Raw genomic sequence first — 16,864 nt, 5'->3', positions numbered from 1 at the left:
AAAAGAAAGCCATTGTTTAATTCTATTCAGTCATAAAAAAAGAATGAAATTTTGTCATTTGTAACATCATGAGTAGACTTGAGGGCATTATGCTAAGTGAAATGAATCAGACAAAGACAAATACTATATATCACTTATATTTAGAACCTAAAGGAATACAACAAACTAGTGAATGTAGAATAAAAGAAACAGATCCACAGATACAGAGAACAAATATGCGGTTACCAATGGGGAGGGGGAAGGAAGGGATGGCAGGAGAGGGGTAGGGGATTTAGAGGTACAAACTACTATGTGTAAAATAAATAAGTGCAAGGATATATTGCACAATACAGTGTATATAGCCAATAATTTATAATGACTACAAATGGAATATAACCTTTAAAAATTGTGACTCATTATGTTGTACCTGAAAGTTATATAACATTGTACGTCAACTATACCTCAATTTTAAAAAAAGGCCATCATTTTGAATGCCACAGAACAATAATGTCTAAGAATCACACACCTGGAATGTTTGATCTTATTCTAAGAGTATCTAGATCATTAGAAAATAGCCCACAACTTTATCTCAATAGGATTTTGTCTTGTTGAAACACCTGAACTTCAAAGGTTGATGGAACAATTACACTTTTTGCCTGTATAAGGAAACAATAAAATTATACTGCCACTCTGATGTAAAAGAAATTTCCCTCTTTTTTAATGAGAGAGTCCACCATATAGTTTTTCACCTAATCAAGACGACATATTACAAAGCAACTACTGTTGACAGAAACATTTTAGGATCTACGACCTAAGTAGGGAGTCTGTCTATTGACAGTATCTCCTAGAGATCTTTTTGGGAACTTGGGTAGATCAGTCTCCTAATTTTAGCTGTCATGAAATATGCTGAAAGAACTCAGGTACCCAAGAATGTGAACCTTGTTCACAGCTGGAGTAGAAATATGTAAAACTTCTTATAGACCTAAGGAAAATTGAACTATATGAAAAGAAAATGACATTTGTGGAAGACTACTGGTTGTTCTCCAATTTCCTTTTTTCCATAGTAGTATGGTTCCTAATTTTTATCTGGGCTTTTGATCATCCAGAAAAAGGACTGCTAATTTATATAGTCAGTTATGGGCAGTCAACTAGGTGCTGCTCAATGGGATGCAAATACATGTGGTATGTATATGCAATATCTGGGATGTGTTGTTAAGGAAAGAGCACATCCTACTTGTTTTTTTTTTGTTTTTCTTCTTTCTTGCTAGGTAGAATGAAAATGTGATGCTTGGAGCTGTGGCAGTCATTTTGAACTACATGGGTTACCTTAGGACTGGAGATGGAACACATCAGTTTAACAGGATAGAAATAATGTGGCTCCCTGATATAGGAGAGCCCTGTATCACTTACCTCCAGATATTGATGTTGATCAAAATCCTGACTACTGCCTAGATGTAAGTACTATCCCCTTTATTTTGGTAGGATTTCTGAGTTCAAATTTTTGTGAGTAAAAGCTTGTTTGCACCAGTTTTTAAACATCTTATTTTATCTTGTTAACATTAAGAGCCAGAAGATGTAGTTTGTAGCCATGGAACAGAGAGTGGTTAACTAGTTTGAATTGAATCATATCTGTACTTGTGAGTTAATTACTAGAAATTAATTAACAAAATCTACATAAAAGTTTGTCTTATCTTGCAAGAGCCAGGATTTTAAGTTAGAATTATATTTTTCATGAATTTATGTATTCATTGTACTTAACATTTCATTTATTAGCTAATTTTTATTATAGTAGTTTAAGAGGTTATTTTAAAAATGGCTTCTCTTTTAATTAAAACTATTTCACTTAGTTTTTGCAAAGATTGTAAGTGAACTTTTTTGCCTCTTGTAAAATTGTTACTCTTCTCTCTTTTTATTTTTAACTAAAAATGTATTGAGGTATAGCTGATGTACAATATTATTTCAATATTATGTTTATGTTGAACATAAAATTACTACTCTTCACTTTTATAGACTAAATAACTGAAATATTTAATTTTCTTTAAAAGTTTTAATTTCTAATGGAAAAGTATCTTATTTAGTGTTCTCTTCTGGATTCTCTCATTCTGATTTATTATGGGAATTGACCTTTATATTGGACAAGTCACTGATTACGTGGTGAAGGTGGAGGAAGGAACCCATTTGGACTGAGATGAGGGAAGAATATGCAAGAGAAGAGATGGTACCTATAGATGATATTTCCATAAATTTTTCTGAAAAGCAGATAATTTCATATGCTCTTAAGCTTAGAATTTCATATGCTCATGACAGAGGTTTGGTAGAGAAGGAGTTCCAGGAACAATTTAACTCAACAATAAAGGAGCCATTATCTATGTAAGGCACGATGGATGCTCCATTCTTCAAAAGTACTAAATCTCAAATCTTAAGTGCTTGGCATGTAGACAATCCAGTGGGCAGATCAGGATGAAATGGAGAAGATGGTAAGTTAACAAACAGAGAGGCACAGCACCAGGTGCCACTGTAGGAAAGAAAATGTAAGAAAAAGGAATGATAAATCACCTCTACTTAGGTTAAGCTGGAAGGGCTTCATGGAGAAGGCATTTGAGGAAGTTACCGTTTGGGGCTCTGTAAGTCATGTCAAGTCTTCACAAGGAGGCCTGATTATGTCTCACAGCGATGTTTTCATGTGTGTGCATGCTTGTCTTCTACATTGGACAGGATACCGAGGGTGCTTGGGACAGAGCAATTAGTCAATATTAAGTCACTATGGCTGGGTGGCCACTAGTGGTAAAGAACCTGCCTGCCAATGTAGGAGACATAAGAGACACAGGTTCGATCCCTGTCGGGAAGATCCCCCGGAGAAGGAAACGGGAACCCACTCCAATATTCTTGCCTGGAAAATCCCATGGACAGAGAGCCTGGCGGGCTACAGTCCATGGGGTCGCAAAGAGTTGGACACGACTGAAGTGACTTAGCACGCACGCATGATAAGTATGATGGTAAATACTGTCTGGATGAGTGAGTAAAGGAGTGTATGCATGTATACATTAATAAGTGGCAGTGAGCTCCTCAAGGGTGGTGGGCCTTGAACCTCGGGCTCGCTGCGGGTACCCTTGTGCAATCCTGCCAATTTGCCAGGCGCTCTAATTTCTGGGAGCAGTCTCCACCGCCAGCGTGGCGGGGGCGGGGTTCCGAACCTCCGCCTGGGAGTGCCCACTCCGGGCGGTAGGGGGCGCCGGTGCGCGGCCGGGCGGGTCCCCCGGCACCACCCGCGCGAAGCCGGACCAGTGTCTACGCCATGCGCGCGCTGCTGCCGCTGCTGCGCACCGGCTGGGCCTGGCCCGTGGGCGCCGCCGCCGCCGCCGCCCGCTTGCCGCGGGGAGCGAGCGCAGGGCCCGGGCAGCGTCGGAGCATGGCCCTGTACCGCACGGAGGAGCGCGGCCAGTCCCACTCTCCCGATTACCGCCTCTTTTTCAGTAAGTAGTCCGCTGGAGGCCCGCCGCGCGTCGCACCGGAGGTTCGGGATGGGAGCGTGGCCTCCATCCCTCCGTCCGGCGGGCGCACCGCGGTCGCCGCGCGGTCCAGGCCACATTCCCGCACGTGGGGGCCCGCGCCGACCCGCGGGAGCTGCCAGCGAAGGGAGCCGCCAAGTCCCCGGTCACGGAGCGCAGAGACGCAGGCGGGGCGGCAGGCGGGGCCGCGCCAGGTCACCCTGAGCAGGGCCGCCGTCACCTGCCCGGGCCGGCAGCCGTTAGCCCGGCCCCCGCCGGCGTTCTGGATTCAACTGTGGTGAACGGAGTTCCCGAGCCAGCCCGCCCCCTGGGTGGGCGTAACAAAGCGTTCTCCCGCTAGGGCCGCTGGCGATTGGAGAGGCAGGCGGGACTTCGGAGATGCTTGGTCCAGCTGTTCTTTTATGGGGAGGGGCTCTGATGAAGGCTCTCTCAGCAGCATGAATTTATACTCGCGAGTTTGCACCTAGAATGTGATCCACGATCAAGGACCTTGTTGGTTCCAAAGTAACCCCTTCTCCTCCCCAAATTGAGCAAATCCAGAGGGCAAAGCGACTTAGGACCTTGACCTGGCCAGCTAAAATGGGAAAGACCCAGGTCTCCCTTAGGCTCTCTCTTTTTTTTGCACCTGTATGTTTCACTGTGCAGGTTAGCTATGATGTGAAGTAGCGAGGTTGGTTGAGTTGCTGTCATCCCTCACTGATCAGAGAGCCCCAAGGGGAGTAGTACCTTTTTTTTTTTGTAAAGTTGGCCTTGCCTTACCGCCCACCAATTAGGAATGCCAGCTCTAGAGACTTTGGGTCTCAGCTCGAATCTGGATTCTTTAGCTCTTAACTCTGTGATCCTGGACGTTTCCATACTTGCTGAGGCTTGGTTTTTCTCATATGTAAAATAGGGCTGTAAGAATTACATAGCATAGTGTATGCAAAGAGATTAGTCATAGGGTCTAGAATATAAATTCTGTTGTTAATACTTGTGATCATTTTTGATACCTGTAATTTACAAAATGTTTACAACGTTTCCTACTTGAGCCTAGGGTGCAGGCATATTTTATAGGAGAGAAGACTCAATTTGCATAGTTTTGTGGTTACTATCTTTGGGTTGGAAGATGCCCTGGAGCAGGAAATGGCAACCCACTCCAGTGTTCTTACCTGGAGAATCCCATGGACAGAGGAGCCTGGTGAGTACAGTCTATGGAATCGCAAAGAGTCAGACACGACTGAGCAGCTGAGCCCACAGGCACGTGGTTATAATGCAGCTGATACTAAAATTCCCGTTTTCTTTAAAATTTTCTCCATATTCTTTTCCATCCTTATTTGGTCAAGGCTAATGAAGTAGAGAGGAACCATTAACAGGAAGACCCAAATTTCTGATGGATTGTTGCAAAATGATGGTTTGAGGAGTAGCTTTCCATAGTAACAGTGTTACAGATGGGCAGATTTCAAAGTAGATAGAAGCTGTCTAACTCCTAAAATGGGGAAAGTATTTTAGATTTGTTATAAATACAGTAATAAATTATAGGCCAAAAAGTCAATGAATATTTATGAAGTGTGTGCTGGACCTGTTAGATGTGGCACTGAGAAAATTTTAGTTATGGGCCCAAGAGGTTCATAATATCAATATAATTAGTTAAGGAAAATATAAAAACACTAAAAAATATTTTATTTGAATGTTGGCTGAGAAAAAAACAGCCTTGAGGATCCTGGAGCATGTGGTGTAGCCTGCTGAGCACTGACTTTGGAATGGAGAGTCCTAGGCCTTGATTCTGGCTCTATAATAACTCTCTATGTGGTGTTGGCCATGTTATCTCTTACATGGCCAGTGTCTGTAGCTGTGAAAGAAAGCAGTCGACCTACCAGTGATCTTCAAAGGCCCTCAGTGCCGGTATTCCCTGGAGGCATCGGATGACTAAGAGATACTCATAACATTATCTGTTAGGCGTTTCTGAGGCTCTCTTGACCTCTTGCTGTGGTGTGGTTTTTTTAGCTGCAGTGTTTCAGACTCATGACTTTTCTATAACAGGAATGCCACAAATAAAATATATTTTATATAAATATAAAATATTATATTTATATCTCACTCAGTTGAAATAATTGACAGAAAAGAAGAAAAAAGATTTTACTGAGGTTGATGGGCAAAAATTGGAAGGAAGTAAAGTAGTCTGAAGGAGAGGCGAGGTGGTGAGATAGTCATCGAGCTTGTTGGGTTGAACAATTCCTCAATTAAACGCCAGATGGCGTCCTTGATGCAGGACTACGGTTTGCTGGAAGGGGTAGGACAAAGTGAAAGGAAGCCCCTTCAGTGTTAGGGGGTATGCGTGAAACAGTGAGCAATTTACTCTTTATAAAAATAAATAAATTGGGTATTTGTACTCTGGCAGTATCTATGAGCAGTAGTATGGTGCAGTTCTCTCCAAAGAAAAGCATGAGTATACCACTTTTTTTGAAAAGTGTTGTTTAGTATTGTTCAGCAGTGAAATCATTTCCCACATTTCCAAATATTTCCCAAGCCTCTGTAATACTAGTGAAATTGGGAGGTAGGCTTTTTTGAATTTCATTTCTGTAAATGGTTCTCTTTACCACCATTCAGAAGAATTAGAATAAATGATAGATGCAGTACTTGGTTTTTCCCTTTTAATTGGTGTTAGACCTTGTAGGAATAGTATTGAAGTGAGACAAGGTGACGGGGAAGAGCATCCTGGTGGTAATGAGGCCTCTTGGCCCTGTAATTAACTTTTTGTGGGGGCTTGTGTGAGTAATTGAATCTCTCACTACCTCATTTTATTGAACCATAGAAAGAGGAGATCGGAATCAGTCATTTTCCAAACTGCTTAGTTGAGCACAAGCATCCCATGGTGTGTTACTAGATTTTCTTTCAAGGAAGAGCTTCATGGTTTATTAAAATAGCAAACTGCTTCCCATTTTATTACCTTGGGGAGTCACAGTGTGTATATTAAAGTTCTTGGAAATTTTTATGTAACATAACTTGTCCCAAACTTTTGAATCCCAAAGCCCCCGTTTCTCAGGACATTTGTTGACATTTTAGTAACTCTAGAGTTTCATAGAATTCTATCTGGGAAGCACTGAGTTCTAGATTAATAGTCAAAACACTTGGGTTGTAGAGGGGTGGGATGGGGAGGGAGACGGGAGGGAGGTTCAAGAGGGAGGGGACCATATGTATTCCGATGGCCAGTTCATGTTGATTTATGGCAGAAACCATCACAATATTGTAAAGTAATTATCCTTTAATCAAAAATTTTAAAAAATGGAAAAAAATTAGGTTGTAGGCTTGGCTTGACTACCTTGGGCATCACTTGATTTCCTTTAGCTCAATTTCTCCATCTGTAAAATGGGAATAGCACTGATGATTTTATAGAATTGCTGTGGCAGCTAAATGATACCATATATGTAAAGATTATCAGTGTCTCACGTGTGGCACATGGTTAATGTTTAATATGTATTATTTCTTTTTCCCTTTGGACTTTAAGACACTAGACCAAAATTCTTGTTATATTTTATGAAGGATGAGAACAGTGGGATATGGATAGAATTGGATACTTTGACTATGTCCCAATTTATTAATTCCAAGTCTCAGGAGTTTTAATGGGTACTGATGACCTACAATCTTTTGAATTGTTGTGAAATCATAATGAAGTGAGCTTGTTCATATAGGACTAGAGACATAACATTGTATGCCAGTATTCGTTTGGTAGTCTGCATGTGTTTGTTTTGTTCATAACTTATAATTCATTATTTTTAATTTTTTAAGTTTTCTGAAAGGATGAGGAGAAACTACACTTTCCATAATTTGGATTTTTGTTACTGTAGGGTAGGTGACTGGTTCACTTAGAGAAATAATGCTATAGATAATTCCAGTTGCTTTTATTTAGCATGAGAATGAATCATGCAGTTTTTTAAACAATGAATTTGTTTTATCATTTACAGTAAGCATATGTTTATGTTGAAATTATTGTATGTTTTCGTTTTTAAGTACATCATTTGAACAGTAGGAGCAATCTACCATTGAATATACCACACATCTGGACTTAATAAAATTTATGAGTACTGCACAAAAGGTGTGTTTTGAGCCTTAAATAAATGAGTTCTTATAACCTTTTTTTTTTTAATTTTGCCTATATCCTAGAACTTGAATTAACATAATAGAACATAGTGGTTATTTTGTGGATATAGAAACATTAATTATATTTATTTGGTTTTTGTCATTGCTACAGCTTCAAGTAAGAATCTCTGTAAATGGTTTTAGTAATCATATGTGATAGTATGTTGGTACTTAGCTTACATGTAGCTATTTGATGTATATAATACATATAATCAGATACAGATTTTACAGTCCATTTGATTTTCTCACTTGCTGATTTAAGTGAACTTTCATTCTGAAACAACTTGCTATTCTAAGAGAAAAACATGTAGATAACTTACAAAGTGATAGAATGAAATCTCATTTCAGTCCAGTTGAAGGTAAAATTTTGACATTGTTTGGCAACATCTAATATATGTTGATGGGCCTGATAGAATTTGTTAGCTTATGTCTAGTGGGTATGTAGTCTGATTTTTGACAAAGTGAAATAATACCACAATAAGGTGGTAGGGTGACTACCATTGTTTTTCTCTCTCCTCATAAATATCCAAAAGTGATAGTAGGTGGATTAAAAAAAGATAACACTGATACAACAAATAAGAAGGAGCTATTAGAGCTGGTGATTTCAGAATATTTATAAAGGAAGAAAAGCAGATGGAGGTGTGGTTATTGGTGAAGAGGCACAGAGGAAGTTCCAACTTAAGTCTGTGTGCTGAGGGTCTGTAGTTTCAGAGGAAGCTGAGCTGCTTTGCCGAACCTCAGGGTCTGAGGACATGTTGATGTCATATGAGAGAGAGGGTGAGAGAGATGTGGAGCTTGACACAGGAGGAGCCATTTAAGTTGTATTATGGAATGGCAGGCACATGGATGTTTACTGTGCAGGCCTGGGGCTTAGGCCATGGACTGATTCCTTCCACAGCAGTTGAAGGACGTGTTTGGAGATCAGTAGGACAACCTGATGGTGTTGCTGTCCCTCTGACTCGGGGATGTGCCAGTGTCACAGCGGCTTCGTAACCACACATCTTGGCAGGAAGCTGGCCCTTCACCAAGCCCCTCCCACACACATCAGCCTTTCCTGGTCTTTTATTCTTAACTACAGACTAACTTGTCAGCGGTCACCTTCAGAGAGGTTTTCCTCACTGCTACTCTTATCTACCAAACTGCTTTGTCAGAAGGTGACCTTCATGTGGCAAATTTAATGATCAACTGAAAATTCTCCTCTCAGGTGAGTTCTCAACAGTATTTTCGCAGTCTAACCCCCTTTCCGCCTTGAAATTTTTATTTTTCCCCCTCCTGGGACAACACTTTCTTTTATCTTCTTTTGATGGCTTCTCCATCGGCAGTTTCCTTTGCTGGATTCTCTGATCTGAACTCTAACCTTTGAAATGGCCCAGGACTCAGTACTTTGCACATATCTTTTCTCTCTCTAAGGTAGGGGTTGGCCAGTTTCTGAAAAGGGCCAAATAGTAAATAGTTTAGGTTTTGCAAGACCTGTGGTCTCTCACAAACTACTTAACTCAGTGTTGTAGGGCAAAGGCAACCAGCGAGTGAAGGTATGGGTATGGCTATGTTCCAGCAAAAGGCTGTTGATAAAAGTAAGGACAGCCCTTGTGCTGGATTTGGCCTATGGGCCAGAGTTTCTGTTGTTGCTTTTGCTGTAGATGATCCCATCCATCGAGATATCTCTGCCTCCCAGATTTGTAATGTCAGCCCTAGTTTCTTCTTGAGCTCAAGATTTACACATGTGGTAAATGTACTCTGTATTTCCACTGAAATGTCCCAGAAGTTAACCTAAAGTTAATGTGTAGAAAACAGAACTTCCTGTCCCCCACCCCTACCCAACTATTTCTTTCACACCAATGGCCGGTAACTTAGGAACCATTATTGTGGCCACTCTTACCCCATATCTAGTTACTAGTCTCTCCCTTCAGTCCAGCTTTTGAAATGTTTCCAGAAGACAGTTACTCATCTCCACTCCCACCCGTGCTCCTGTATCCATGTCACCAACATCTTTCACTTGACCGATTGCAGGGGCCTCCTGGTGCTTCACCCTGCTCCACCACTGTCCCCTGAAGTCTGCTTTCCACCAGAAGTCATGAGATGTAAGTGTGATCATGCCAGGTTCTGCTCTTATTGTTACAAGGTCCTGTGTGACCTGATCCTGGGCTTTGTCACTGGAATCTGCTTACCGTTCTCCCTTTGATCATTGTGCCCCAGCCGTCCTGGCCTTCTGGGTTTCTGCAGCATGCCCTGCATTTTCTTGCCTCAGCACCTCTGTGCTTGCTCCCTGTGCAGTGTGCCTCCCTAGATGTCTGCTTGACCCTCTTCCTCACTTCATTCAGCTTCCCTGGCATTTCCATACAAAATATTATCTCCTCCCACTATTCTTTTCTTGCCCTATACCTCATCAAGTTAAAAATATATTCATTGCTTCTATGCACCAACCCTCAACCAGAATATAAATTCCACAAAAGCAAGGAATTTGTATATCTAGTACCTAAAACAGTGCTTAGTATACTGTATGTGTTCAGTAAGTATTTACTGAATGAATGGTTTTAAGAAAACCTTATAAACTAAATGGGAAAAAAGAAAAGAGCACCAGAATTTTTCAGAGTCACACAGGTATCCACTGAGATTTCAGAAGTGATTGCACCCATTAAGAAGGAAGAGGAGGCTATGAAGAAAAGGCAGTCAAAGAACGAGAGCTTTTGGAGATTAAAATCTGATTAAGACACAAAAGTCGATAGAAGGGGTAGTGGGTCAATTGGTGTTCTGTTATTTTAAGCCACCAACTGTGTGATAATTTGTTACTGCAGTCCTAGAGAGCTGATACAGAGAAGTTAGAACATATAAGGTAAAGAAATCTACCGGAAAGTAGAACAAAATGTCAAAGAGACAGCAGGGAAAAAAAAAAAGGTAGCAGAGACATCGAGATTTACTCTAGGAAGTCTTAACATCTGGATACTATGAGTTCCAGAGGGAAACAACAGACAAAATGAAGAATTTTCAAAGGAATAGTGAAAGAGATCTAAGAATTTAAATACCCGAGAGTTCTGAGTCCCTGACTCTTTACTGTGAAAACTCAGAAAACAGGCTTTTATAAAGAAGACCCTAAAAGTCCCTGGGGTTGGGAGTAGGCGAAGGAGGGAGAACATGTCACCTGCAGAGGACCGAGAACAAACTGGTATCTGACTTACTAGCAGCCTTGGAAGCTTAGAGACTGAAGTAACGCTTTCAAAATTCTGAGATCGTTTTCCTTCTAGGATTTACCCTGGCAACCATTAATCCAGGGTGTAGGCTGAATCAAGACATTTCAGGCATTTAAGGACTTTGGAGACTTACCTCCCGTGCCTATTTTCGTACACTACACAAGTTAGGAATGTGCTCTTGCAAAACAGGTAAAACAAAAAAAGGTGAAGGCATGGAATCCAGAAAACAGATCTAAGCCGGAAACCAACAAAGCAGAGTCTCAAGGTGCCAAGAAAGCATCCAATCCAGATTGCAACAGAAAGTATGAGATTTCCAAAGGGAGCTATTTGGCTAGAGAATTCCATAGTTTCTGTGGAAGCTGTGAGACATTTGAATAATTGATAGATATGATTATGACTGACTAAGGAAGGAAGAAAATTAGAAACACAACTCAAAATGGAAGTTGAACAGAAAAGGAAATTATCTGTAAGATTCTACTTGGCCAAAAATCAACATGTAGACAATGCTTCTTAAACTTGCCTGACTCTAAGAATAATTTGGGTATGCTTGCTAATAATATAGATACCCAGATTTCTCTCCTTATGATTCTGATTAACTAGATATGAGATCTCGGAGAAGGCAGTGGCACCCCACTTCAATACTCTTGCCTGGAAAATCCCATGGACGGAGGAGCCTGGTAAGCTACAGTCCATGGAGTCACTAAGAGTCGGACACGACTGAGCGACTTCACTTTCACTTTTCCCTTTCATGCACTGGAGAAGGAAATGGCAACCCACTCCAGTGTTCTTGCCTGGAGAATCCCAGGGACGGGGGAGCCTGGTGGGCTGCCGTGTATGGGGTCGCACAGAGTCAGACACGATTGAAGGTACTTAGCAGCAGCAGCAGCAGATATGAGATCCGCTTAACAAGCAGTCCAGGTTTTTCTAATCTTTAGGAAATACACTAATAGAAAAAGCATGGAAAAAATAGGATTATAGAACATTTTATCAGCTTTGAAGTGAAAAAAATGTAAGTGCAGAAGATAAAAAATTAGGAAAAAGAATGGAGAGAGAAAAAGCCTGTTAGTTGAGTCAAGAAATGCTGTGTATGTTTTGATGAAGCAAGGAGTAAAGCTGTAAAGTATTGGCCAATAGAGAATTTAAAGGGATTAGGTTGCAGTCAGATGAACTAAACTTACCTTTCAGAGCTGAAATCAGTAGATAATATTCTAATATTGTAAATTAAAAACTATATGAATGTATTACAGTATTTGAAAAAGTAAGTTGGCAACAACTTGGTTTTAATTCTAAAGAAACAACCAGTCTGAGCTACAGATAAGGAAGTTCTAACCTAAGGTTATCACTACTTTATTCTGAGGCTCTAAGAAAGGGCTGCTTCTGATGTGTGCTTCAGTTCTATCTTTAAAAGGTGGCATACGCTGCCACAGTGCTTGCTTCATGTACCAAGTCCGTCCATGGCTCATAGGTATAGTATGGATTACCCCGTTCATTTTAGACAGGATTAGGATAGGTAGCACAGGTTTCTCTATCTAGAAGTGGAGTGGTCCTATGAAATTATCCATCAGCCTAAATGTTTTAAAGAAGCAATACCTTAGGAGACCTCTTGCTAACGAATGCACGAGATAAATGGAGAGAAAGCACAGGTGCTCTCGGACATAGTTCAGAGCTCAGGCAACTTGCTGCTGAGATGCTGAGTGTAGTTCCCAGGAAAGGAGCTTGCCTGGCCACTCTCTCACTGCTCAGGGCTGCTTGATGCCTTCATTAACAGCTGCTGAAAACACGCTGAATGCTACTTTCATTTCTTTTTTTTTGTGAAAGTGAAAATCCTCTTTGGATCTTTTTGTTGCTGTTGTTAGCAAAAACAGGCACTAATATAGGTCTTTTATAAAAGTGAAGTGGCTTAAACCAAACTTCTGAAAAGCAGGGGATACCAGAACCTATCTTTAAACCCACCTTTAGAGAATCTTAATGCTTTTAAGAATCTTAATGCATTTAATGTTGCTTAGAACTCAACATTCAGAAAACTAAGATCATGGCACCTGGTCCCATCACTTCATGGCAAATACATGGGGAAACAGTGGAAACAGTGAGAGACTTTATTTTCTTGGGCTCCAGAATCACTGCAGATGGTGATTGCAGCCATGAAATTAAGATGCTTGCTCCTTGGAAGAAAAGCAATGACCAACCTAGACCGCATATTAAAAAGCAGAGAGATTAGTTTGCCAACAAAGGTCCATCTAGTCAAAGCTACGGTTTTTCCAGTAGTCATGTATGGATGTGAGAGTTGGACTTTAAAGAAAGCTGAGTGTAGAAGAATTGATGCTTTTGAACTGTCGTGTTGGAGAAGACTCCTGAGAGTCCCTTGGACTGCAAGGAGATCAAGCCAGTCAATCCTAAAGGAAATCAGTCTGGAATATTCATTGGAAGGACTGATGCTGAAGCTGAAACTCCAATACTTTGGCCACTTGATGCGAAGAACTGACTCATTTGAAAAGACCCTGATCCTGGGAAAGATTGAAGGCAGGAGAAGAAGGGGACAACAGAGGATGAGATGATTGGATGGCATCATTGGCTGGATGGACATGAGTTTGAGTAGGTTCTGGAAGTTGGTGATGGACAGGAAAGCCTGGTGTGCTGCAGTCCATGGGGTCACAAGAGTCGGATATGACTGAGTGACTGAACTGAACTGAACTGAACTGAATGCCTTTAAGTGAAGCCTAATATCATACTTACAGTACTGACTCTGGAACACTTCTGATGGATTCTTATCCTTCCTTTGTATGTTAGGTCGGTGATTAGCTCTCTAATTGTGCCAAGAGGACTTCTTTTTCTTTCAGTTTATAGGATGATGCTGATCCTGATAGTGTGTAGTGCGCCCTAACTTAGCTGTAGGCATTGCTCACATTTTAGCACTTTTGCATTCTGACATCTAATACATTGCCTTTTGCATACTAAATTGTATATTACTTAATTAAAGGAAATTGAGAAAATTGTCAGAGAAATCGAGTGACTATCAAACTCAGCAACTATAAGGCAGACTCTTACCCTCTGTATTCATTGCTCCTGTACAAATTTATTGGTATTATGCCCATCAAAGCATTAGAATTATCAGAGATCTAAGGCCCTATTTTATTTTCCCAGACATTTTTCTTTCTTTTTTCTTTATTATGTTTTTATTTAAACTATTTCGTGACCCAAAAGGCTTCTAGTAGGTTTGGTTATATGAGTCAAACCATTCATTTACCTTTATATTCTTTTTGCCTTCCAGAATGGCAATTAGAAAATTATTTTAATGTATGTATTGGTACTGCCTTAGTGTTTGAGTATATTTAGATCCCAGTTTGAAGTGATAGATGTCAAAGAACACTTCTCACAGATCTTTAGCTTTTAGTGATCACAGTCTACTCCTATTTTCCCTCATACTTGAGTAGCACGTACTTCTCTTACATCTTAATATTTGTTGAGACTTGTCCCCAGTTAACAAGAGCTTTAGGGAAACTTAACACCAAGTCAGTGTGCTAGAGGTATCATTTAGTCTTAATTCCAGGTAGCCCAGCTATTCTTTTGAATTTCCTATACTTCATTAAGTTTAGTAACAAACTTTCCTGGTTTGTAGGACTTCCTGAATTCTTAGAGCTGTGGTTGTTAATTTCCATCAGTGATAGGTTGCAAACGTAGTAATGTGCTGATCTTTCTTTTGTTCAGAATTCTACCTTATCTTTATGACTTAGAGAAAAGAATCGCAGATGGGTGATTGTTATTTGGAGTAAGTGCTCTTATTTATACATTAAAATGTACTAAATTTTTCTAAACTGCCTTCTTTTTTTTGTGAGCAGTTCTGAGCTTTAGTAGAAATACAGACTCATTTAAACACCATCACAATGATGGTACAGAACAGTCTATCACTCCCCCAGATTTCCTCCTGGCTTCTCTTTTAAGTCAACTCCACCCTCTCCCCTCAACCTCTGGCAACCTCTGGTCTGGTTTTTATCCCTATAGTTTTGCCTTTTCCAGAATGTTATCTTAGTGGAATTGTTTGAATCTAGCTTCTTTCACTTAGCATAATTGCATTATAGATTTTTTTCATTTTCCTATGTGTATCAATAGTTCATTTTTTATTATGGACTAATGGATGATTGAGTAAAATGCCATTGTGTGGGTTTAATAGTTTGTTTATCCGTTTGCCAGTTGGATATTTGAGTTGCCTCCAGTTTTTGTGATTATTGAGTAAAGCCACCATAAACATACACTTAGAAGTTTTTGTTTGAGCATAAGTTTTCATTTTTCCTATTTAAGTACTTAATAGTAGAATTTCTGGATCATATGTTTATAAGAAACTGTCAAACTATTTTCTGAAGTTGCTGTACTGTGTTCAACTCCTCACCACTATATTTTATTTTAATAGAAAATATGTAAATGTGACCCACTTAAGTAACTTTGTTATTTATAGAAAAGTAAGTAATCTTGCAGCAAACTGATAATTTTGTTTTCTCTTCTTTTTTTTAATTGTTTTTATTGAAGGATAATTGCTTTATAGAATTTTGTTGTTTTCTGTCAAACCTCAACATGAATCAACCATAGGTATTGTTTTCTGTTCTTTGTGTTGCTCATAGACGTCTTTAAAATCAGGCAGAGAATTTGAAATTTCATGCGGTATGTGAAAGAGAAGTTTTTTTTTAAGGTGCATCCTTTTTAACTGATGTAAAAGAGCTTTATAGATCGTCAGTTCAGTTCAGGGAGAGTTTTATATCCTTTGCCATTTGTGTGCTTTTTCTTATCTTTATCATAGCTTGTCCATTGAGTCATATATAAGTCACTTTGTTGCTAGGGTGGGAAAAGGTAAATTAAATTAGCAACTTGTACAGAAAAATGAAATAGTAATAGAGACATTTGCTCAGCATATATTAACTGAATGCCTGCTAAGTGCTGGGAACTTTTCTGGGTTCTGAGGATCCAGTAGAGAGCCTAATAGAACAAACAGAAACACAACAACAAAAAGTCTTCTTTCTTTAGCAACTTTAGTGATAAGTGGTAAGGAAAACCCACACAGCATGAGAAGAGGAAATAAAATTTTGGTGGAGTGTAGGCCGTTGTTAAGTTATATATTTCTAATTTGGTTGGACTGAAGCCATTGTTTGTTTTTGTTCATTTGTTTAAATAAACTTTATTTTGGAATAATTTTAGATTGGACAAGGTTGCAGCAGTCATACAGAATTTCAGTATATATCTTACCATGTTCCCTAATATTAGCATCTTTTATTACCACCGTGCATTTGTCACAGCTAAGAAACCAACATTGATACATATTATTAACTAATTCCACATTTTATTTGGGTGTCACTGATTTTTCCACTAATGTCATTTTTCTGTCCCAGGATCCACAGGGTACCACATTCCTCTTAGACATTATATTTCCTTAACTTGCTCTAATCCGACAACTTCTCAGTCATTCCTTTCATAGGTTTGTTTCTTGATGACCTTGAGACTTCTGAAGAGTATTGGTTAGGTATTTTGTAGAATGTCCCTCAGTTTGGGTGTGTCCAATATCTTTTTCATGATGAGACTGGAGTTATGGGTTTGGGGGAAGAACATGGCAGAAGTGAAGTACCTTTATCACAGCATATCAGGTGATCCATCCTATGAACATGACTTGTCACTGGTGATATTAACCTTGATCACTTGGTTAAGGATACTGATCGTCAAGTTTCTCCACGGAAATATTTTTCTCCTTCCACGCTCTATTCTTTGGAAACAAGTCACTAAGTCTAGTCCACACTTGGAGAATAGGGTAAGCTTTACTTTTCTGGGGGGGGAACATCTACATATATTGTTTAGGATTTTTCTGAAAGGAGGATTAGTCTCTTCTGTCATTTTTATTTATTTATACAATCATTTATTTGTATTACTATGGATCATGTATATTTGTTGTATACTTTGGGTTATAATTCATTACAGGATACCTCATTTTATTGTACTTTGCTCTGTTGTAATTTGAAGATACTGAACTTTTTACAAATAGTTTTATGGCAGCACTGTGTCAAGCAAGTCTGTCAGTGCCAATTTCACAGCAGC

At 39.7% G+C, this 16,864-nt stretch overlaps 1 protein-coding gene across 6 annotated transcripts in view; it reads left to right on the top strand.

Annotated features, from left to right (window-relative positions):
- The first annotated feature begins 3,257 nt into the window (after window positions 1-3,257).
- PPA2 (inorganic pyrophosphatase 2) overlaps window positions 3,258-16,864 on the top strand; it is a 96,209-nt gene continuing 82,602 nt past the window's right edge. For 4 of the 6 annotated variants that reach the window (XM_081484285.1, XM_081484268.1, XM_081484270.1 and 1 more), the window contains exon 1: window positions 3,258-3,452. In XM_081484285.1, coding sequence (XP_081340411.1) covers window positions 3,275-3,452 — 178 coding nt within the window. In that variant the 5' untranslated portion in view covers window positions 3,258-3,274. Of the gene's footprint in view, window positions 3,453-3,533; window positions 4,666-16,864 lie in introns of those variants that run through there. The other 2 variants (XM_081484275.1, XM_081484293.1) reach the window with 2 other exon arrangements.

The sequence above is a fragment of the Giraffa tippelskirchi genome, chromosome 1 (assembly GCF_054371585.1).
Source record: "Giraffa tippelskirchi isolate mGirTip1 chromosome 1, T2T-mGirTip1v1.2.pri, whole genome shotgun sequence".
Classification (NCBI taxonomy): domain Eukaryota; kingdom Metazoa; phylum Chordata; class Mammalia; order Artiodactyla; family Giraffidae; genus Giraffa; species Giraffa tippelskirchi.
Note: the sequence above shows the minus strand (reverse complement) of the source record. Positions and strands in the feature narration are given on the sequence as shown.